The 24,847-nt window shown below is 40.4% G+C and overlaps 2 protein-coding genes across 3 annotated transcripts in view; both read right to left on the bottom strand.

Moving 5' to 3' along the window:
* Positions 1-24,847, bottom strand: part of LOC148865244 (putative serine/threonine-protein kinase PBL26) — an 82,562-nt gene that overhangs the window by 9,859 nt on the left and 47,856 nt on the right. The window lies entirely within an intron of this gene.
* LOC148865245 (uncharacterized) lies at positions 566-1,657 on the bottom strand. Its single transcript, XM_088976368.1, has 2 exons — positions 1,273-1,657; positions 566-1,140 (listed from the first exon to the last, which is right to left on the bottom strand). The coding sequence occupies exons 1-2, from the start codon at positions 1,655-1,657 to the stop codon at positions 566-568; spliced, it is 960 nt and encodes a 319-aa protein (XP_088832494.1).

Here is a 24,847-nt window from a genome sequence, read left to right as displayed (position 1 = left end):
CTTATACCACCTGTCACCAAAACCAAAACTCCTCAACACTTCCATCAAGAAAGACCAATCAACCAAGTCGAAAGCATTCTCCAAATCCAATTTGCAAACCACTCCCTTCTTCTTTGACTTTCAAAAGCTCTCCAAGCTCTCATTTGCAATGAGAATCTGATCGGTGATCTGTCTTCCCTCCATAAAAGCACTTTGGTTGGGTGCAATAATAGAGGGGAGCACCTTCTTTATCCTGAGAGACAACACCTTTGCAATGATTTTGTACAAGCTAGTCACCAGACTAATAGGTCTAAAATCTTTTGGTTGAGAAGCATCTTTCTTCTTTGGGACTAAGGCAATGAAAGTTGAGTTCAAGCCCAGGTTTATTACACCCCTCCTGTGGAACTCCTCAAAAACCGATGTAAGATCATTCTCCAAAATATCCCAACAATCCTGGTAAAAGGCCATTGTGAACCCATCTGGACCCAGAGCTTTTGTCCTATCCATAGAGAATACTGCTTCCTTTACCTCCTCCATATCGAACCTTTTTTCTAACCACTCTCTCTTCTCTACACTTAGAGTCGGCCTATCCAAACCCTCCAACCACACTCTCATTCATAGGCCTTCTAAAAGTATATTTGAAGTGGTTTACTAGAGCCTCTACAATTTCAGCCGGGTGAGACAAAACTGCTCCATCAACTTCCAAATTAGAGATGTAATTCTTCTTTCTCCTTCCATTTGCCACTGAATGGAAAAACCTTGTGTTTCTGTCTTCCTCCTTTAGCCACTTACACCTAAATTTTTTCCTCCAACTGATTTCCTCCTTAATCAAGATGTCCTCCATCTGCCTCCTTAAAACCCACTCAATTTCCTTTCTTCCTCTCCAAAGGGGCATCTCTCTCCACTTCTTTAATTGAGACTTTAAGTATTGGAGTTTCTTGTGGAACCTCATTCCCTCCCAATCAACTACCGGATTAGCTTGCTCCCACCACTCTCTGATTTTCTCAATGAAACCCGAATGAGTCAACCACATATTTTCAAACTTGAAAGGGGTAGGCCCTACTCTTCTTATTTTCTCCTTGACCAACACTATAGGCCAATGGTCTAAAGTAAGTCTAGGGAGAGCCCTAGAAGTAATATTGCCCCAATGTTCCTCCCAACCTGTTGAAAACAAAAATCTGTCCAACTTAGAGCAAATTGGTCGTGATTGAAGGTTGGACCAAGTAAAATTATTTAGCAAATGAAGTTCTTTGAAATTAAAATAGTCCACAAATTGGTTGAATTTCCTCATACTTGTTGTCACTCTCTGTCTGGGGTTGTTGGTTTCCTCCATAAATCTCACTACATTAAAATCCCCTCCCACACACCAACATCCATCCCAAAGACCTCTAATGCCAATCAATTCTTCCCATAATTTCTCTCTCTGCCTATAGTCATTGGGGCCATACACATTTGTTAGTACCCATTCATATCCATCATCCACCTGTTTGAACTTTAGGGAAACAGAATGATCACCAATTAGCTCCTCCACATCTAAGAGTATCTCTTCTTTCCACATGGTCACAATCCCTCCCGAGGAACCCCACGAAGGAGCAGCCACCCACTTAATACCTCTAGAACTCCACACGTCCCTTGCCCATCTGCGATCAAAATCCATTCTTTTGGACTCCTGAAGCATTACCACATCCGAATTAAACTTCTTAATTACCTCCTTGATTGTTGCTCTCTTCCTAATGTTACCCAACCCCCTCACATTCCAACTTAGGATTCTCATTGAAAACTAAAAGCCTTAACCCTAACTCCTCCAAGATCTATTTAGACCTTTTTCTTCTAATCCCTTTCACTTCAAACTTCTTGTCCCCCTCAATATCTTTTTTTTAACCTCTCCACTTCACTCAGCCTTCTAAACTTCTTGTCCCCCTCAATATCATTCGGGTTCTTCAGCTTGCACCCCAACTTTTTCACAAACTCTACAACTGACTCTTCCCCATTATTTTCCTCTTTTTCTAAAGATGCACTTTCCTCACTCCTAGGAAACTTCTTGTTCCTTCGGGTTCTTCAGCTTGCACCCCAACTTTTTCACAAACTCTACAACTGACTCTTCCCCATTATTTTCCTCTTTTTCTAAAGATGCACTTTCCTCACTCCTAGGAAACTTCTTGTTCCTTCTCACATTACCTCCAACCACAGCCTTTTCTGTCCCCTCCAGGCTCCCTCTCTGCAAATCCTTCATTTTCACTTCACCCAAGAGGCTTTCTAAGATTTCCCATATTATTGTCTCTCTGCAAGTTTCCTCACCCACTTCCCCCCCTTGTAGACTCACTGTGGCTTTCAGACCAAGGGCTTCCGACTCTTGGTTGGGAAGAGATCCGGAACAAGAGACAGAGCGCTCATCAGTATCCAAAACTGTATTGACAGAGTTAAGGGATTTACCTGAGGTAGAGAAGTGAGGAGAGAGCAAAGGTGAAGGAGAGGTAATCATTTTCTTTTTTGAAAAATTAGAGCACTCTATCTCCTAGAGATGGGGGAAGAAAATCCATGTCGCTATATCAATACAAAGACCTCTTTCTGTACCCAAGTATGTACCTCTCTGTGAGGTACCCTTGTTCAGCTCTGAGAAGACCCGAGTTACCTCCTTTTCGGCCTCTTGCAAAGCACTAAAACTAGGGGGGCTCAGCCAAATTTCAGTTAAGATCAATCACCCGCTCCTCCCCCTCCTCCTTTCCTTCCCCCACTGAATCCCCTAAGAACAAACAATCTAGGATAAAAGTATCCCTGTTCTAATCTTTAGATAGAGCTTCATCTGCCGCACTGCCTAAACTCCCATAGGCTTCTGAACTTTCATCATAATCAGAATCTGAACCGCAGCTTATCCAACCTTGATTAGCCTCTTCCTTCTCTTCTGGTCTGCTTCTTGAATAGCGTGGGATCGGGCGATCAGGAATGTTGTGTTTTTACGCATCGCCGGCTGCCCTTCGAACCCAACACAAAGGCCGGCATCCTTCTACCTTGCTCGCTAACTTCGCCCCTCCACAGTCGAGAGAGCGAGACTTAGATGATGATAGATGAATGTTGCCATCTATGATCGCCCCAAGCCTGCTCCGCCCCACGTGATGACTTAAGTTGTCACGTGGGCTATTAAAACCGAGTGAAGGCTCACCCAATGACCTGACCGGCCCAACCTTCCTTAAAGCCGGTTCAGAGAAAGACTTAGAGCACAAATGACTCTTTCCCAATTTAGCCACGTCAGCATAGGACGGGCCACCCTCTTTAAACAACCCCTCTTCAAAAAAATTTGAATTAGAAGCCTTAAAAGGAAAGCTTCGAGACTTGGGGCACCCTTGCGACTGTTCCCCTTCCTCTGTATTTCGCCCACACGCAACAGGCTTTCCCGCCAGCCTCTGAAGGCCACATGTACACCAACCTGCGAGCTCGTCAGTTCCTTCAACCTTTGGTCGTCTTCCCCAAAGCAAGGCTTCATCTTCTGAAGCTAACCAAACCTTGAACCAAGCACCTTCTGAAAGAACTTCGAAGGCCTACGGCAAGTTCTCCGGTTTGATGCCAGCAACCTTAAGTTCCACCGCTCTCAAGTTTCTTAAGTTAACCTCCAACAGAACTCCACTCAACGCTCTAATAATTTTCCTCAGTAAAAGATCATTCCAAAGGTTGAAGGGAAGATCGAGAAGTTTAATCAAAAAGCTGCCAGCACTAGGTTCAACTTCGTTGCAATCTGGAGCCCAATTCTGGACCTGAATCAAACTTCCTTTTACAAGGAAAGTACTGAAGAACAATTTCTTATCTCCAATATCTAATAAAGCTTTCTTTTCAGTAAAAGGCAACAACATTACATCTTCATCTAATCCCAACCTCTCTGCTAATACTTCTAAAACTTTCGTCCAATCTTCTATCACCCTTTCTACCACTAGGACCACCCTCTTCTCCCAGCTCCCACTCCCTTCTTCCAAAGCTACTCGTCGGAGGACAGTCGAGATAGACACCAAAACTTCAGGGTAATGCTTAGAGCAGGGCACTTGATTACACAAGACAGAACAATCCTTCGAACCAGAGGCTTCTTCTACTCTCCCTTCGACCTCCAAGAGAAAAGCCTGAAGATTAAAAGCGAAAGAAACCCACCCTCTCCGCTTTAGGCCTTCTGGAATACACAACACTTGCCTTTTGTTATTACCAAAGAGTTCGGTAACCATTATGAACCAACCTTTTCCATTCCTTTTTAGCACAGATTCGAACCTCTTGTTCTCACAGGTCAACGAGTTTCTCCAACCTTCTTCCCATAAGGAATTTACAGTTCCATCTACAAAACCTTTCAACCATACACAGGCCTCCTCTGGTAGGAGAATCGACGCCCTGCTCCCTTCTCTGATTTTCAAGAGAGCCTTCCCCTTTGTCCTTCCCTACTCAAACAGAAAAGATTTGGCTTCAATGAACAACTCCAGTCTCCATTTCCCCGCCAGCTTGTACTTCCTCTCCATACTTCACTTTAGTATGATTTCATCCTACATGAATCTTCTTCAGAGAAACGTTCACCTTTCACATCTGGGGAGGAGGATAACTACCAACCGAGCTCTTGTAGCACCCCAATTCAGTTGGTTGGCACCTTGCAACAAATATGGAGATATTGGTGATATTAGGTCTCTTTGCCGAAGACCCCTTTACAAATGGTTCTCTCCCTTAATTTAATTTAAAATGTAGGAGTTGAAATATACTAATAAATCATTTGACACCATTTGCTAGGGAATTTCATCCTCTGAAGGACATCTTTGAGAAAATTCCAGCCCATTCTATCAAAGGCTTTGGACATGTCCAACTTAAGAGATATCCAACCCTTTTCTTTTTCTTGAGTTCTCATCAAGTGAAAGATTTCTTTCACTAACAGAACATTGTCTATAATTTGTATGTTCTTTAGGAATCTAGATTGAAAAGGGGAGATGAGCTCTTGAAGAAGCAAAACCATCCACATGGAAATGATTTTGTAAGCTACATTACAATAACCAATTGGTTTGTAGCTGGATGGATCTACTAGAGATTGATTTTTGGGATGAACGCAATGTTGGTACTGTTCATCTCTCTTGGCAAATGTCCAGAGTTAAGAAAATGGAGCACCATATTGAAGATATCTTAACCAATCAAATGCCAAGAATTCTGATAAAAGAAAGCTAAATAGCTTTTGGACCTGGTTCTTTGTGTGGAAGCATCTTTTGTTCTATTGTATCGCTTGAGTGACTTTATAAAAGGTGGGGGGTAGAAGAAAATTATCACTTTGTCCATATGATATCTGAGGGACATTGAGGGAGTAAAGCATGGATGGATCAAAAGTTTCAGTTACACCCCCTATATGATGAAAGCACTTTGTGTTCTAGTCACCTTCTTGCAGCCATAGCTCACGAGACTTTAATATCCGTAGTTGCTCTTCCTTCAACAACCAGTAACAATACTACTGTTATAGAGATTTTATTTGATCTTCAACTACAAAAGAAGAAAACTATATTTGTGGTGATGAAATCTGAATTGATAACCTGTTAAGATGATCTTGCATGTTACCAAATTCTGTTTATTCCAAAAAATCAAGGATCTGTTGTAAGCTTTGAGGGAACTTGAAATGCTGAAGTTTCATGGATCAACTCACCCTAGTTGGTTGCTATTATTTCTTGGTATTTCAGGTGATCTATCTAAAATTGAAGAAAGTGAAATTCAGATTTGCAATGGACTGATGAAACGGTGGTGTCCAATTTGATCGGATCATGATCAAAGTAATTAGAGAGTCAGAAAAAAATTGAATGAAACTTTGGGTTGCTACTTGGTAAAATCTTTCTAAAACTTTTGAAATTCCTTGTTGCCCATTATCCCAAGTAAAGGGAGAACACAAATAAATCTGTAAGCTGATGAGATTGTAATAAAGTTCCTCATGGGTTTGGACATCTTTGGATTGCTATTTCAATTCTTTTGGTCTTGCCACAAGTAAATGCCATACATGTTGCCGAGAACTCAAGGAAAAGAACTCCTGTCCTGTGAGTCTAATAGATATCTCCATATTTCTTTTCTACGATGTCTCTGAGGATGACCATAGAAAAGGAGTAACTGGCAATGACAGTTTGGAGGGGAATTTTCAATCTGAAGATGGATTATGTTAGGATTGGATGGATGCCATTGGAACTGGGCTTGGTTGACGTGGTTCTCAAGTCCAACAATGGACTGGTGTGGGATGAATGCAAGGGCCATTTGGTCCATTTTGGCAATCTTTCCATGATCTTAAGGAGTTAGTTCAACCCTTGTGCAATACTAGTTTTTGCAATTCCATAGGGAATGACTTCCTTCTCCAAAATACTCCCCTTGAGAAGAACCCCCCGAAAAAAAAGATGCGTACTCAAAAAATGTGACATCCATAGTAGCATACCGATTCCCGGAGACTGCATCATAACAACAATACCCCTTCTGATTTCCTGTATACCCAAGACACTTTTTTGCCTTAGGATCCAGCTTTGAGCGGTGAGGACCAAGAACATGGACAAAAGCATACACATCCAAACACCCTTAGAGGAATATAGAATGTCTCCCCCTTAGGAAAAAGAAGGCTGAATGGAGTGCTATATCCAAGAACATGAGAAGGCACCCGATTAATTAAGAATATTGCTGTAAGAATTGTATCACCCCAAAAATGACCTAGAACTGTAGAGTTCAACATCATGCTTCTTGCTACTTCCACAATATGTTTGTTCATCCTTTCTGCTACACCATTCTGTTGTGGAGTGTATGTACAACTGCTCTGATGGATAACTCCATGCTCCAATAGGTATAATGACAGGTTTTTTTCAAAGTATTATTTAGCATTGTGTAATCTAAACACTTTCACTCGTATCCCAAATTGTGTCAGCACCATCTGATGGAATTGTTGAACCAAAGGCGGTACCTCATCATGGGATCTCATCAAATATCCGAGAATAATTATCCACAAACAAAAGAAAATACCAATATCCACCCATAGAGGAAACATGGTATGGCCCCTACAAATCAGTATGAACAATATCAAAAACAAAAAAACATCTCTTATTACTTGCTTTAAAGGAATGTCTACAATGATTTCCAAGTTGACAGCCCTCACACTCCAAATTGGATAAACTGACAGATTCAAACAAATTGGGAAATAAAAAACGCAAAGAAGCAAAAGACAAATGCCCTAATCGATTATGGCAAAGCATAATCTGACCCATTGACTATGACTCAATACTCATGCTAGCATGATGACTTTAATGATTGGAAAGCGCATCAAGAAAATAGATTTCATTCACCTCAAGACCATTCCCAATTGTCCTCTTTGATTCTAGATCCTGCAAAACACAATAACCAAGGGAAAACATCATAGAATAGTTCAAATTCTTTGTCAAGTTATTAATAGATAAAAGGTTAGCGCTCAATCTAGGAACATGAAGGATATAAGGTAAAGTAATGATATCAGTTATCCTGACAGATCATTTCCCAGCAATGGGAACATGTGATCCATCAGCTATGGAAACTCTACCTCTACCAGAGCATAGGTGGTAGAATGACTACATCCTGATCCACCTGCACCTTGCTGCCCACCTGATAATGAGTTGTAACTAGTTGTATCCTTCTAATTCAAGAACTGCCCATATCTCTCCAATTCGGCCCTCATTGCAACTGTTGTAACAAATTCTAGATAGGTTGTAGTGGGTGGCTAGTAAATCACCAATCACTGCCATATTCACATTTCCCTTCTTATTTTTGAGCCGGCTCAGTACAAGGTGTGGGTAAAGCTTCCAACAGGTATCTCTGGTATATTTGCGTTTCTTATAGTAGTCACAGACCATATCCCTTTTGTCCTCATTCCTTGGTTCATTTCCACCCTTGTCCCCACTCGGCTTAGGCTTCATTGTGCTAATCATAACTAATCTCAAGGCCGATATTCCTCAACATCACATTCCTCCTACTCTCCTCTCCAAACACAAAAGCATATGCCTGAGAGAGAGTTACACTGTCCCAGGAAAGAACATAAATCGTAGTCTCTAATGCGTAACCCCAAAAGGATGTGGGTAATTCTGGGTGTATGAGAAGCGACCGGACCATATCCAATAAGGCCATATTCCTCATCTCTGAAACACCGTTAAGTTATGGTGTAGCAGGATGACCTAATTATGATACTATCCCATTAGGAGCGGCTTATCCAATTAGGAGCTCCTTATCCAAATCATATTTGGATCAGCCATCTCTTTAGGTGATAAGAATAAACCCTTATCTTATCTACAGATTAGATTAACTTTCTCTTAATCTCATGTGTTTCAGATCTGGACTCTCTGAGTGGATAGGGTCAAGACCCTATCTTATCTACTAATCCATCTCAGAATTCGCCCCATAATTAACTAATTAAATAACCCAGCTCGAAATGGGCTTTAGACCCATTAAGCTTATGTGCTCACTAAACCTTCCAAACTACTGCCCAGTTGGACTTCCTTGTATGGCATGGGACCCAAGCATTGATTTACACATTAGCACATGGGTTCGGCCCAATCTTTGTTACAAGGCCTGGCCGAATACACTACTATGGACAGTGCACCCCTGAAACCCATCAAATGGGCTCTATGGGCCCAACACTTACCCTAAGTGGTCCCTGGGCTAAGCCACCTTGTAATACCCAGGGACTGTGGGCAGATGCAAGATTAGCCCATCAGGTATTACTCTTAATGGTCTTACACGCAACCTCTCAGCCCATGATGATCATACACTATGCAACAAGAGAGGACCTCTCCCTCGGCTGCAAGGAACAGCGTTGCACTCTACTTATATAGATCAAAGAAATTAAAACCTTTTGCAAACATTTTAGAAACCATAATGTATATATACTTTTATATCTCATATAAAATATATTTTGCAAAACAAATCTCAACTATTGAAATCGGCTACCGGCAGTCTTGGTTTCCATGAGAGTGCATCCCCGATCATTACCTTTGTTCGACAAAGGGGCTGATCCTGTCACTATGATCACCCACTCAGATGAATTCTCAGACAGTCCCAACATACCCAGGTTTTGACCCCCGCTAAGGATCTCACTGATTGGTATATCAAAGATAGCCCAATCCGACACTTAGTGCAGTATCATAATCGAGTCTAGGGGTCGGGTGTAACTTTCCAGTTTTGCCCATCAATCTCCAAGGTCTAGAGCAATACAGGAAATCTGGTCCAGTTCATAGATTCAATTAATCCTACATTGTATGTGCCTAGGGTCTCACCCTGGCAGTTGAGACAGGCCACCCCAACCGACTTGGTGGCACCACAATGTCAGACTTATTAGAATAGGCCTCCCCAGACCGAACCACTAGCTGTGAACATCCTAAACTAACACGAGTCTCATTAACTGTCCAGCTTAAGAGTATCACATAGAAACATACCAAGGGAACATGAATCAACTATGCACTTTAATTCATTTACAATAAACTCATAAAGTACATCATTCTGATTGAAGCTAAGGGCATACAAAACTGTCCAATAGCTCCCACTTGCACTTAGGTCCAATCAGGTACAAGTCAGAATCTCAGGCTTTCCTCGTGTTTCTCAAACACTTTCTGTGATAGTGGCTTTGTCAATGGGTCTGCTACATTTTTTGCTGATGCTACCTTCTGAATCAGGACGTCCCCTCTACCAACAATCTCCCGCAATACATGGTATTTTCTCTTGATGTGTTTTAACTTTGAGTGGGCTCGTGGTTCCTTAGCCTAAACAATGGCTCCATTGTTGTCACACAAAAATGGGATGCGTGATGTACTGGATGGAAACTACTCCCAAATCATGAATGAACTTCTTCATCCACACGAGTTCTTTGGCAGTCTCACTTGCGGCAATGTACTCGGCCTCGGTCATGGAGTCTGCAATGGACCCCTGTTTGCTGCTTTTCCAGCAAACAGTACATGATCCTATCGTGAAAACATATTAAGATGTAGACTTTCTATTATTTGGATCCAACTAGAAATCGACATCTATATATCCTTGGATCTGTAGTGAGCTACCGTCGAATACTAGACAAAACTCTTTTGTCATTCGAAGGTACTTAAGTATGTTTTTCACAGTAGTCCAATACTCCTGCTCTAGGTTGGCCTGAAATCTGCTTACTACACTCACTGTCTGAGCAATGTCAGGATGAGTACACAGCATGGCATACATGATGCTCCCTACGGCAGAGGCATAGAGAACGTCTTTCATGCCATCAATCTCCTCAGAAGTCTTGGGAGACATCTTCTTGGAGAGAGTGACTCCGTGCCTGAAAGGAACATTTCCTTTCTTGGAGTTTTTCATGCTATATCTTTTGACTATTTTGTCAATGTAAGCAGATTGGGATAATCCTATTATCCGCTTCGATCTATCTCTATAGAGTCGAAGACCTAGTATATAGGAGGCTTCTCCAAGATCTTTCATGGAGAATTGCTGTGAAAGCCATATTTTCGCCGTAATTAACATTCCTACATCAATCCTAATGAGTAGAATGTCATCTAAATACAGAACCAAGAAGTTAACCTTATCTCCACTGGACTTCCTATACACACAGGGTTCATCCGAATTCTGCTCAAAGTCAAACAATTTGATAGCAGAGTCAAAACGACTGTTCCAACTTCTAGAAGCTTACTTAATTCCATAAATGGATCTATTAAGTTTATATACCATGTTTTCCTGACCTACAGCAATGAAGCCTTGCGGCTGCTGCATATAGATATCTTCAGTAAAATCTCCATTCAGGAATGCAGTTTTGACATCCATCTGCCAAATCTCATAATCATGGTATGCTGCTACAGCTAGCAGGATCTTAAGTGATTTAAGCATGGCCACAGGCGAAAAGATTTCCTCATAATCGATGCCCCCTTTTTGAGTATACCATTTCGCCACTAGACGAGCTTTGAAGGTTTCAACCCTACCATCGGGGCTCTTCTTCCTCTTGTAAATCCATTTGCAACCGATTGCTTTTACCCCAGAGGGTGGATCTACTAGAGTCCAGACTCCATTGGTCTCCATTGAGTTCATCTCTGCTCTCATGGCCTCCACCCACTTCTAGGAATGTATGTCCAACATATCTTCCACGTAAGTCACGGGATCCTCCTCACTAGTCAAGGTTTCCACCAAGTAACTATCCTGGTCATAACCATAACGGACTTGTGGCCTGGATACCCGAGTGGATCTTCTAGGTTAGTCACTACCTGGAACTTGTGGGACATCTCCCACTACTCCTGAGCTCTCCTCATCAAGAACTTCCTGATGATAGGTGTCCAAGATATAATCGATTTTCAAGAATTGTGCATTTCGACTGTAGAACACCATCTGCTCATTTGGGTCATAGAATAGGTAACCTACAAAGCCTTTTTGGGTAGCCTACAACTACGCAACGACTAGTCTTGGATTCCAACTTGTCTGCACTTGTTCTTTTAACGTGTGTTGGACAACCCCAAATCTTCAAGTGTCTGACACTTGGTTTCTTTCCGGTCCAAAGTTCATATGGAGTATTCGGAACTAATTTGGTTGCAACTCAATTCAGCACATAAATTGTAATCTCTAATGCGTAACCCCAAAAGGATGTGGGTAACTCTGAGTGTATGGGAAGCGACCGGACCATATCCAAAAAGGTCATATTCCTCCTCTCTGAAACACCGTTAAGTTTTGGTATAGCCGAAGGAGATAATTGTGATACTATCCCATTGTCCTTTAAGTAGTCCCTGAATTCGTCAGAGAGATACTCGCCACCTCGATCTGATTGAAGGGCATTAATTTCTCTCCCAAATTGTTTCTCGACCTCTTGTCTAAACTCTTTGAACTTTTCAAATGATTCAGACTTGTGTCTCATTAGGTACACGTAACCATATCGTGAAAAATCATCTGTGAAGGTGATGAAATACACGTGTTGATTCTGTGTCTTAACACTCAGGAGACTACATACATCAGTATGTATTAGGTCAAGTGTGCCTATACATATTTCAGGCTTATCGTTAAATGGTCGTTTCGTCATCTTGCCTTGTAGACAAGGCTCATAGGTGGAAAGATATTCTACAGTTAGAAAATCCAAAAGACCATCCTTTACCAACCATATGATTCGGTCAACACCGATGTGGCCAAGTCGGTAATGCCATAGACACGTGGGATTAACTGTATCGCGGCTGCAACAGTTGCATTAATCCCCAAGTAGAGTGTGACTTCCCTTCACTCAGATTTTTGCTTACCTTGAACCCCTGCAGTGAGTTACACGCATGAGTTGAAGCCCTAGATTCAATACACCAGTTCGCAGAATCTACCAATAAATTGGTTTCTATAACACAAGTTTTGAAATTACCTTTCTTGGATTCCAGGTAGGAAGGACAGTTCCTTTTCCAATGACCGGTCTTCTTGTAGAAGTGACAGGCATCCGATGCTTTGTCTTTCTTTTGCTTCTTGCCCTTAGTGGATTTCTTCTAAAGCTTCTTTGTCTTCCTCTTTCTCTTGCCTGTCTTGCTAGGTTCAACAAGTATAGCTACGGGTTCATCATTTTTAATCAAATTTTCAGCTCTTTACAACATATTGCTGAACTATTGCAGACTGACATTCAGTTTGTTCATGTTATAGTTCATGATGAACGGATTAAAGGAATGATGCAAAAAATTAAGGATAACATCTATCTGGGTCACAAGGTCCAGCCCAGATCTAAAAGCCTCCAATTCGTTGATGTATCCCATCATCCGAAGACAATGGTCGTGAACTTGTTGGCCCTTGGTCATTTGTGCGATCATGAACTGTTTCAAGACCTTTTGTCGAGTAGAATGATTCTACTCTTCATACATTGTCCTAAGACTGCCCAATATGTCATTGGCAAGTTCGATCTGATCGAACTGCCTCTGTATTGGATTGTCCCGAACGCTCCGAGACAGAATTCTTTGCCACATTATCTAACTTTTCAGAAGCTATGACCAGCATAAAGTTTCTGTACCAATCGGCATAGTTTGGGCCCTTCAACTTGTTGTCATCAAGCAATTTTGCAAATTATTTGTTTGCCGTTTTTTGATAAAAGAGCAAACATTAGTCCAAAACCATATTTGATTCATGTTCATTTCATAGATATGGATTTTAATCAACGTTCCATTTCCATTTATTCATCTCTGAGATTTCCCTCATTTCTCCGTGACGGAGACTACGGGTTGTCTCTGAAAATGTGAGAAATTACACAAGGTAAATACAACCAACTGCTTCAGTTGCATAACCCCCACCATCTTTCTGTGAAGGATCATATCCACTCATCATATGAGTTTTCCCTTTGGCCTCTGTCAGACAAGGTTCAGAACCGTTTTCAGGTAAACCTTTCTGTCCAGTGAGTGCTTACTCATCATATTTGTGGACGCCAAGGTACCGTGAGAAAATTCCCATTTTCTGGTGAAACCCCTCCCACATAGGTCTATGACGCCCCTATCATCTTATGAAACACTTAAAAAAGCCCAACAGCAAATGAATAGCCCATTTTCTGATGTGTTTCCTCATTACTGAATGACCCATCATCATGCTAATGATGGAAGGCCTTTAGAGAATTCATCATGTGAATCTCCCCATCACATGCACTCATATTAGCTGGAGGGAACGGTTAATTACGCCATAGTTTGATCTAGGTCAAACCAAAGTGACTCCCACTGACTTTCATAAAATCAGATTTCGATGGGCCTAAATCGGATAGGGTTCTGCACGTAACCTCTTGATGAGGTGTGGGGCCCACCACTGAGGAAGGTCACCCAATGACCAAAAGGGACACCATGGCAATGATGTGCATTCAGCCATGGTGTGCGCAAGAGCCACTGTCGATTGAGCATGGGCCAAGCACTTATGGCCCATGTACATAGCACATCACACATCCATACATCTCATGTAGGGATAAATTGATCCAATCAATTAATTATCTGTAAAGCCCATTTGAATCCATAATATTAACCATTAATATTATCTAGGTATATGGGCCAAATGGTCCAGCCCATATAGTTTTGTGTTTAGTGGGCTTTTAGTAGTTTTAACTATTTAAAACCGAGCCTTTACAGGTTGGGCCGAATTAATCATTTAATTAAATATCAATCCTCAGGCCCATTAGTGGGAAAATTAGGGCTGACTTTCAGCCTCGATTAAACCCTAGATTTGGTCCAAACAGTTAGAACCAATCTTGGTTCGAATGGGTCTAGGGTTTAATCTTTAATTAAATCTTTAATTCAAGAAAATAATCTAAAATTAAATACTAATAAAAGAAAATCAAGAATCAATCAAACAAGGATGTTCGTACAATCCATCCTGCAAAACAAAGGTTATATCACAGTTTGCAGTTTCATAAACTACAAATCGCAGATTGTAATTTTCTCATCTGCAAAATCTCCTCTACGAAATCTGCTTTTCTGCGCCGCCATCTTTGATCCAAAAATAAAATAAATAGAAATCCTAATTTATATTAATAATTACATCAAATCGAATACCTATACATTCAGTCTAAAAAAAATATTTTACAGACCAAATGTAATAAAGCAATCCAAAATCTGCAAAATCGCAGGTTCCCTGCGCAAACCAAGATTTCGATCTCCTCTTATACGAATAGCCCATAAATCAAGAAAATCATAAAGAACGATTCTAAATAATAATCAGACTTATATAAAATTAATTTTATATTATTCACCCATTAATTTTGGGAACAAATTTCCCAAAACCCTTCTACCCATTTGCGCAGGTTCAGATCTGAAACAAATTGGTTCAAGATTTGAACCATGGCTCAGATACCACTGAGGGGATGAGAGATCCGTCGTATGGATGCCCAAATCTATGGAATAAAGGGGGCGAATTTCAAAAATTTTTCTCTCCCTTCAACTGGGAATCGCATTCCCTATTTAGAAAATCATATTTTCAATGATCATTCTTGAACCATAAACTGAACCAAAAGAAAGAGAGGATTATACCTGATACGGAGAAATAATATCTCCCAACGAAGGTGCTCACGCCCAATGAAGAATCCAAAGACTGCTCCCACTGAAGATGGCACAGTGTAGGATGAAGCAGAATCAACGGTGTTCTTCTCCAAGAACTCTGTCTTTCGTAAAAAACAACAGGATGGCACGTGAGCAGAGCTTCCTATCAATTCTTTCTCAAAGAACTGATGTCAAGATCGAATCTTGACTTCTCCCACAACTGAAGATCGAACTAGCAAACAAGGTGGCAAGAACAAGGAAGCGACAAGAAAGAATTTTGCAGGGTTGCTTAATTCTTCCTTCTATGTTTTTCAGCACTAAAGAGGATGTGAAAATTTCATTGTCGCCCCCTCCTTCTTTTGTAAACCTAAAAGATCAGCTCTTAATCCAATTAGGAGCTGCTTATCCAAATCATATTTGGATCAGCCCTCTCTTTAGGTGATAAAGATAAACCTTTATCTTATCTACAGATTAGATTAGCTTTCTCCTAATCTCATTAGGATATTTCTAGATCTGAATCACATTCAGATCTGGACTCTCTGAGTGGATAGGGTCAATACCCTATCCTATCTGCTAATCCATCTCAGAATTCGTCCCATAATTAACTAATTAAATAGCCTAGTTCGAAATGGGCTTTAAACCCATTAAGCTTATGTGCTCACTTAAGCTTCCTAACTGCTACCCAATTGGGCTTCCTTGTATGGCATGTGACCCAATCATTGATCTACACATCAGTCACATGGGTTTGGCCCAGCCTTTATTACAAGGCCTGTCCGAATACACTACTATGGACAGTGCACCCTCTGAAACCCATCAAATGGGCTCTATGGGCCCAACACTTACCCTAAGTGGTCCCTACGCCAAACCACCTTGTAACACGTAGGGACTGTGGGCAGATGCAAGATTAGCCCATCAGGTATTACTCCAAATGGTCTTACACACAACCTCTCAGCCCATAATGATCATACACTGCCCGACAAGAGAGGACATCTCCCTCGGCTGCTAGGAATAGTGTTACACTCTCTACTTATATGGATCCCGGGAATTAAAACCTTTTGCAAACATTTTAGAAACCATAATGTATACTTTTATATCTCATATAAAATATATTTTGCAAAACAAATATCAACGATTGAAATCAGCTGCCGGTAGTCTTGGTTTCCATGAGTGAGAGTGCATCCCCGATCATTACCTTTGTCCGACAAAGGGGTTGATCCTATCACTATGATCACCCACTCAAATGAATTCTAAGACTGTCCCAACATACCCAGGTTTTGACTCCTGCTAAGGATCTCACTGATTGGTATATCAAAGACAGCCCAATCCGACACTTAAATACAGTACATAATCGAGTCTAGGAGTCGAGTGTAACTTTCCAATTTTTTCCATCAATCTCCAAGGTCCAGAGCAATACTAGAAATCTGGTCTAGTTCATAGATTCAATTAATCATACACTGTATGTGCCTAGGGTTTCACCCTGGAAGTTGAGACAGGCCACCCCAACGACTTTGTGGCACCACAATGTCAGCCTTATAAGGATAGATCTCCCTAGAGACCCACTGGCTGTGAATATTCTAAACTAACACGAATCTCATTAAGTGTCCAGTTTAAGGGTATTATACAGAAACATACCAAGGAAACATAAATCAAATATGAACTTTTGTTCATTTATAATAAACTCATAAAATGCATCATTCTGATTGAAGCTAAGGGCATACAAAATTGTCCAACAATTCCATACTAAATCTCTTTAGCTATGCTAGCCCATAAAAAGTTCTTACTTATATGGGGCAATATAAAATTACACAACCAAGTCATCACCATGTAGTTTTCCTATACCCATCAGGAATGGTTGGTTTTAAGTTTCTTTTCCTCACCGGTGACATACCCCAATTTTCCACGAACACCAAGGGCCATCTTTGCAAGTTGTGACCATTCTAAGTAGTTTGTACCATCCAACTTGACTACAATGATAGTTTCAACCCCGAAGAGGTCTTTAACACCTCCTTACTAGGATCTCATTTCTCCTACAAATTTGTTTTCAACTCCACAACCCTCAATAACTCCCAAAATAGATTAGGAAATCTATTTGAAATGAAAATATATATATATATATATATATATATATATATATATATATATATATATATATATATATATATTTATCTCCTTTAGAAACCTCAAACACCCTCCTGAAACCCTAGAAGCCCCTCCCTCCAAAGATTCATTTTTTCGTGAGAGCGGAAAAAGATAGAGAAGGGGTTGTCGCCATAGTTTTCAAGGCGCCAAGGTGAGGCTAGGCGACTAGGGGGCACTTTGTCGCCTAGTCACTAGGCGATGGATTTTTTATGTTAAAAACATAGATCCTAGGGTAGTTCAGTATGTACCATAACCATATTTCTTTAATAATTATTCATAATTTTCATAAAAAAAGTACAGATTTCATATTAAAGTATAGAAAATTAACATATTCATGAGAAGAAAATGAATAAGGAAAATAAAATTCAAAAAATATAGGGGCTAAACCCTTATTTTTGTTATAGGAAAAGAAAAAAATAAAAAGTATTGGTAGTAGTAGTAGTAGAAGAACAAGAATATATGGAAGAGGAAAATGTGTTGATTAGATAAAATTTTAAGTTCTTCCTTACTTATTAGTTCGGGTTTTTAAGTCTTTGAGGGTTCAATACAGCATTTAGGAATGTTTGTGTTGATTAAACCCTAATAAATAATAAAATAATAAAAGGAAATTATTATATAAACACACAAAATGATTATTTTAGTTTAATAATGTCTATTTTATAATTATAATCTCAAAAGAGAATGAACAAAAAAGTATTTTATAGTAGGGAGTAGAAAACTGTTTGGCAATTAGGCAAGGCGAGCCTCAAAGGGCGCCTTGTCACCTAGGCACCCGCCTAGGCATTGCCTTGACAACTATGGTTGTCGCTCCCTCCAGAGGCCTACAAAAAGGTTGGGACTTAAACCACCCCCTTTAGAAAACCTCAAGGAACCCTAGAAAAGTAGAGTGCCACTTCCTAGGTCAAAATTGAATAGTCTTACTAAAACAAGACTCTCGTCCTTTCTTCAATTCTTCTTGATTTTGGTGTAAAACCCTAAACCAACTACAAGGGATTGCAAATAAAATCAAAACCTGGGCTTACCTTAAGTCTTCAATCAACCCTTTACCTTATCATGTAGTCGATTGATCTAGGGTTGCATGATGAAACAGCTCAATAAATCTTTAAACTTGCTTTGATACCAAGTAAAAAAGTTTGGACAACCCGTTTTGATATAAAAACTGTAAAAGAAAGAAAAAAAGAAAGAAAATAAAAGGTTTCAATCGAGAGAGAAGAGAGATAGATGAGAATGGGAGAAGCTCATAATTAGGTCTGGCCACCCCTTTCATTAGATTATATATTCAAAAAGTCATAAATAAAAGAGAATACAAAGACAAGTATGGCCTTAGTAAGTGTAGAAAAAACTAATGTGGACCCTACATTACTGTTTGTATGACAGCAATAAGTTATGATTAGGATTAGGATTAGTCTTTTAGTAGGATTAGTCTTTTAATTATGTTTATCTTATCTTTTATCTTATCTTGCCATGTAATCAAATATGTCTTTTTACAATTAGAACACTATGTATATAAATTTAACGACTGGGGCGGCTATTTCAATAACAACCCACTCTCTCTTTCTCATAAATCTCTCTCGTGCTCTCTCTCCTTCCCTCTTCTCTTTCTTTCTCTTCTTCTCTTTTAGTTTCTGTTCAAAACCTAAGACTAGTTGCAATCTTGTACGATTACTTGGTATCAAAGCACTCGATCTAGGTTTTCTCATATGGAATTAATCAGTCGACCACATGAAAATTATTTAGGGCTGAAAGTTTAGAATTTTTTTTTTCATTCAGCTGATTCTTGGAGATTGCAAGAAGACTTCAGCAACTGTCCAGGGATTGGAGACTGCTCCTTGTAATCAGGAAGAATCGGAGAAGAATTAAGTGATCAAGGTTAGGTCTTTGATCAAGATCGGAGGTGCCGATCAGATTTTCTTTGTTCTTTGATCAAGATTGAAGTTTTCAAAGAGGGTTTTCTCAAGATCAATTCGTTTTCAGAAGTTTCTGGGATTGATCAGAATCAATATCAGTTTTTTGAGCAAAACTGAAGTTGGCGATCAGAATTTCAGGAAAACTTTTGAATCAAGATTAGATTTTTCAGAAATTTCTAAGCAAGGTTTTATTCCTTCTTGAGATGGGCAGCAAGGATAGCTTAATCTGAGAGGTACAACTATAATTTTTTTTTTCTGATTTAGGGTTTAAGAAGAAAACCCTGAGATCCAGGACTGTTACTGTATATCAGATTTTTGTTCTTTATTCTCTATTTAGAAGTTCTGTTCTCTGTTCTTTCAAAAACCAGTACTGTTGAATCTGATTTCTATTCCTAGGCCAACTGTTATTAGATTCGGTAGGCTGACTGATACTCTGATACAGAGAATTGAAAAGTGTCTTTTTTTTTATCAATAACACTTTCATTAACTCATCAAAAGAAGATTTACAATAGGAAGACAAACACGCTTATCATCCAAGAGCAACAAAGAACCTCAAGAAAAGAAAAAAAAGAAAGAAAACACATTATAATTACAGCTTAGCCCAAAATAGTGAATCCCTTTCTGCCCCTTGTTTAGCTAAACCGTCAGCTAGGAAATTAGCCGATCTTTTAACCCAAAGTATCTTAACTTTCATCTCCCGCACCAGCCACTTGAATTTCCTCCTCTCATTATTGTACTTCCATAAGCCATTGTGATCTTTAATCAGCCACCCTATCACCACCTCTGAATCCCCTTCAATTAAGAGTTTCCTGATGTTCAACTCCTTAGCTTTCTGTACTCCTTTCATAACTGCAAAGATCTCAGCTCTAAGGGAGTCACCCACTCCAATTGGGCTTGAGAACATAGCAGAAATGACCCCATTTTCATCCCTAAAAACAGCCCCAATCCCCGATTGTGTCGGATTTCCCTTGCTACACCCATCAAAGTTTAGTTTCACGAATCCACTAGGTGGAGGGATCCAAGCCACACTCATTACTGACTTAGTCTGTGTGCAATTTGCAATTTCACCCCACTTCCTCAACATGTCATCTACAGTGTAATCTGTGAAAAGCTCCAAGGATTTCAGCCACTGTACCGCCCTAATATGAATGATAGCCCTCAGATCTGCTGCTCCTCTCTAAGCTTCTGAGAATATCCTGAAGTTTTTTTCTTCCCAAAGTGTCCAACATACCGCAACCCTTAGTCCTCTCCACATTGTCCTTCCCCTTTTTATCCTCCACCTGAAAAGAGAAGGGGAAAAAAGGCTTTGCAAGTCTGATGGGGTATTCCAACTACATCCAAATAGGGACAAAGCCCATTCCCAAATTGACATCGCAAAATGGCAAAACACCAGTAGGTGAAAACCAGTCTCCCCATCCGCTTTACAAAGAACACACCACTGAGGTGACAAACAAGTATTGGGTCTCTTCTTTTGGAGTAGATCACCAGTGTTGATTCTTTCCAGATAAGCTTCTCGACAAAAACTACCAACCCTATGAGGTATTGCGCTGCACCAAACCTCATCAATAGGAAAATGAGGGAAGGTAGGACTGGTTGATTGACTTAAGACTTTGAAGAAAGAAGCACAAGAAAAAATGTCGTTGGGAGAAGGTGTCCAAATTCTAGAATCCGCCCTAGTGGGGTCTAAGACAACGTTATCAAGAATTGCAATAAGGCTCAAAATAATGTCAAAGTCTGCGTCCCTCAAATCCTTTATTATACCCAAGTTCCACCCAATCCCATAAGTGGAAGAGGACGGGGTGGTAAAAGACGAGATTGGCTCATTTTTCAGATCAGAAAGAGCAAATAAAGAAGGAAACCGATCCTTGAGAGGGGCACTCCCCACCCAGATTTGTTCCCAGAATTTTATGAAGTTACCGGAATTCAAATCATACCTGATATTAGGGGAGAAAACTGGTAGCAGGTCATGAATGGCTTTCCAAGGAGAATTGCTTGTGGTCCTAGCTCTGATTCCAACGTCCCATCCATTATGCTCCAGCCCATGAATACTTGCCACTATTTTAGCCCATAGCTTCTCCTTCTAGCCCATGAATAATTGGCCTAAAATCCTTCAGGTGGGAAGCATCTTTCTTTTTTGAAATTAAGGCTATAAATGTAGAGTTCACACCCAAATTGACAACTCCTCTCCTAAAAAACTCCTCAAACACCTGCAAAAGATCACCTTTCAAAATATCCCAACATTCCTGATAAAAAGCCATTGTGAACCCATCCGGCCCTGGGGCTTTTGTTCTATCCATAGAGAATACAGCCTCCTTGATCTCTTCTAAACTAAAGCTTCTCTCCAACCTTCTCCTGTTCTCCACCCCTACATCTAGCCAATCCAATCCTTCTACCCACACCCTTCTACACACAGGCCTTCTTAGAATAGATTTGAAGTGCTCCACACAAGCCCCAGCAATCTCTTCTTGATGTACAAGCTCAACTCCATCTACTACCAATTTGGAGATCAGGTTCTTCCTTCTCCTGCCATCTGCTAGAGAGTGGAAAAACCTAGTGTTTTTGTCCCCCTCTTGCACCCATTTACACCGAGATTTTTGCATCCAGCTAACTTCCTCCTTGTGTAGACAATCCTCTAACTGTCTTCTTAAATCTCTCCTAAGCTCATTGTCTTCCTCTCAAACTTCTCCCTTCTTCTTTAGAGTCCAGGCTTTCAATCTTATCCAACAGATCTCCCTTTCTTTTTTCTATCCTCCCAAACTCCATTAGATTCCACTCCTTGATTTTTGCTTTCAAAAGTTAAAGTTTCTTATGAAATTTCATCACCTCCCATTCCACCAATGGGTTACACTCATACCACTACTCTCTCACTTTGTTAGTAAACCCTGGGTAGAGTAACCACATATTTCAAATCTGAAGGGGGTAGGACCTCCACGCCTTCTTTCCCCCTTACATGACACTATGGGCCAATGATCGGAGGTCACCCTTTGAAGAGCTCTAGAAGCCAAGGTTCCCCAATGGTCTTCCCAATTCAGAGAGAATATGAATCTATCAAGTTTAGAGCAAATGGGTCTAGATTGGAGATTTGACAAAGTAAATGTCTTACGGGCTAGGGGGATCTTTAAGCTCAAAGTCATCCACAAAGCTGTTAAACTTCCTCATGCTTTTTGTCACCCTCTGGTTAACCTTATTGGATTCCTCCAAGAGTCTAATCATAGTGAAGTCCCTACCCATGCACCAAGGCCCATCCCACAACCCTTTAACATCCGCCAATTCCTCCCACAATTCCTTTCTCTTTCTATAGTTATTCGGTTCGTAAACATTTGTGAGAACCCACATAAAATCACCCTCATGCTGCTTAAACTTTACAGATATCGAATATTTTCTGATCAACTCCTCCAGGCCTTCAACCACATCCCTCTTCCACATTGTTACAATCCCTACGGATGCACCCTAAGAGGGGGCAGCCACCCAACTAATCCCCCTGACTTTCCAAACACTCCATGCCCAATTGTTATTAAACCCCATTCTCTTAGACTCTTGCAACAGCACAATGTCTGAGTCAAACCGTTTTATTACCTCTTTTATTGTCGCTCTCTTCCTTGCACTCCCAAATCCCCTCACATTCCAACTAAAAATCTTCATTCCACTTCTTATTTTAACCCCTTGCCACCTTCCACTACTTTCCCCTTTCCTCCTATCTCCTTTTACCCCAAGAATCTTGTCTCCTAGATCTCTCTTCAATCTCTCTACTTCACTCAATCTCATCTTCTTTGTTCTGATCTCCTTCTTCTTCTTCTGTAATCTTTCTTTCAACACATTTAAATCTTCGAACCTACAGCCCAACTTCTCTACAAATTTTGCTAACAAGTCTTCACTCACCGAGTCCTCCACCCCTACCCTTCCTACGGAAACCCCTCCAACTCTGTCCATCTACCAGTTCTTCCTCTCCCTTGGTCCCACCTCTGTTCTTTTCTCTCCATCCAACCTCCCTCTCCTATTACTTTCCTCATTCCCTGTTCCTTTCCTTCCATCTCTACCCTCAATCCTTTCCCTCCTCTTCACTAACCCCTCCCCTCTTCCTTCCTCCCCTTCCTCTAAATCAGCTTTCCTTTCACTTCCTTAAACACTTTTTCAATGATTTCCCACACTTTTTCACTCCTATAACTTCCTTCCCTCACCTTTCCACTTTCCTTCATCCCCCTCTCCCCTTCATCGGAGAGCCCTCCTTCTAGCACGACTGCATAATCATGGGCTACGGGACATTAAAAAGTGTCTTTTAATTACTACTTGGTATCTGAATTTTGCTTCTAAACCTACTGCTATTAGTTTCAGACCCAATAGGCCTGTTGTTACATTAATTAGAAGGTTTTTTTGATTGGGCTACGGAACATTAAAAAGTGTCTTTTAATTACTACTTGGTATCTGAATTCTGCTTCTAAACCTACTGCTATTAGTTTCAGACCCAATAGGCCTGTTGTTACATTAATTAGAAAGTTTTTTTTGATTAACCCCTAACCAAGAATGGAATTTAAGAGCTAAGGGGTGGACGTTTTTGGGACTGGTTCAGGTAACATGACTGAGAATACTTTCCAGATTACAATTGTTAAGTTTGATGGATCAGACTACTTAGAATGGGCCCAATTAGCCATGATGGCCATTGGGGGTAAAGGAAAACAGAACTATTTGTTGGGGGAATATGAAGGAACCAACTAAGGAGAATCCCACTTATGCTAAGTGGATTTAGGAGAATTATTTGGTAATGACATAGTTGTGCAACTCATCATTCCAAATATGGTCCTAAGGCCTCAAAATGTATTTTCCTTGGTTATGCACAAACTCAAAAGGGATATTATTGTTATGAATCCACTTTTTGGAAGAGATTTGTTTCAATGGATGTCACTTTCTTTGAAAATGTACCATATTATCCAAGGGTTTCTCCTCAAGGGGAGAGTAGTGTGGTTGGGATTAACTCATCAGAAGTTCCTTTACCTATCCCATTAAGTGAAGAGGGGTGTAGTGGGGAGGGTTGTCAAAGGTGCAGAGATGTGAGAGTTTATCACAGACGGTGGAGGCAGGTTGATTTTGGTTATCAGTAGTCCAGGCCAACCCAATTCCTTCTATAGATCCAGATCCAAGTACCACAGTCTCTTCACCAGATACTACAAATGATAGACCTCCAACCATGGAGCCTTCACCTTCATTGAATGACCTTGACCTTCTCATAGCAGTTCGTAAAGGCAAACACCATTACACCACATCCACAATTCACTGCATTTCCCAATCCTTATCTTATGATCATTTGTCTCCCTCCTACAAGTCTTTTCTTGCATTCATTGATGATATTTTCATTCCCAGATCAGTATAGGAGGCATTGTTAGTTCCTGAGTGGAAAGGTGCAATAAAAGAAGAAATGGATGCCCTCATCAGAAACGATACGTGGGAGATAGTTGATCATCCTAAAGAAAAGAAATTGATTGGATGTAGATGGGTGTTCATTGTAAAACATAATGCTGATAGTTCCATTGACAGGTATAAGGCCCGATTAGTTGCAAAAGAATTTACTCAGACATATGGTATTGACTACTTAGAAACTTTTGCACCAGTAGCAAAGATAACCATTATCAGAGTCCTATTATTTCTTGCAGCCAGTTACTCTTGACTATTGTATCCGATGGATATTAAAAATGCATTTTTCAATGAAGATTTATAAGAAGAAATATACATGCAGTTGCCCCCTGGATTTTATGATATAGAGACAAGAAAGAAGGTTTGTCGGTTGAACAAAGCCTTGTATGGAGCAAAACAGTCCCCCGGAGCTTGGTTTGATAGATTCAGACAAGCTCTTGAAAGGTTCGGATA

The sequence above is a fragment of the Nelumbo lutea genome, chromosome 3 (assembly GCF_056320005.1).
Source record: "Nelumbo lutea isolate HS-2025 chromosome 3, American lotus-T2T, whole genome shotgun sequence".
Lineage (NCBI taxonomy): Eukaryota > Viridiplantae > Streptophyta > Magnoliopsida > Proteales > Nelumbonaceae > Nelumbo > Nelumbo lutea.
Note: the sequence above shows the minus strand (reverse complement) of the source record. Positions and strands in the feature narration are given on the sequence as shown.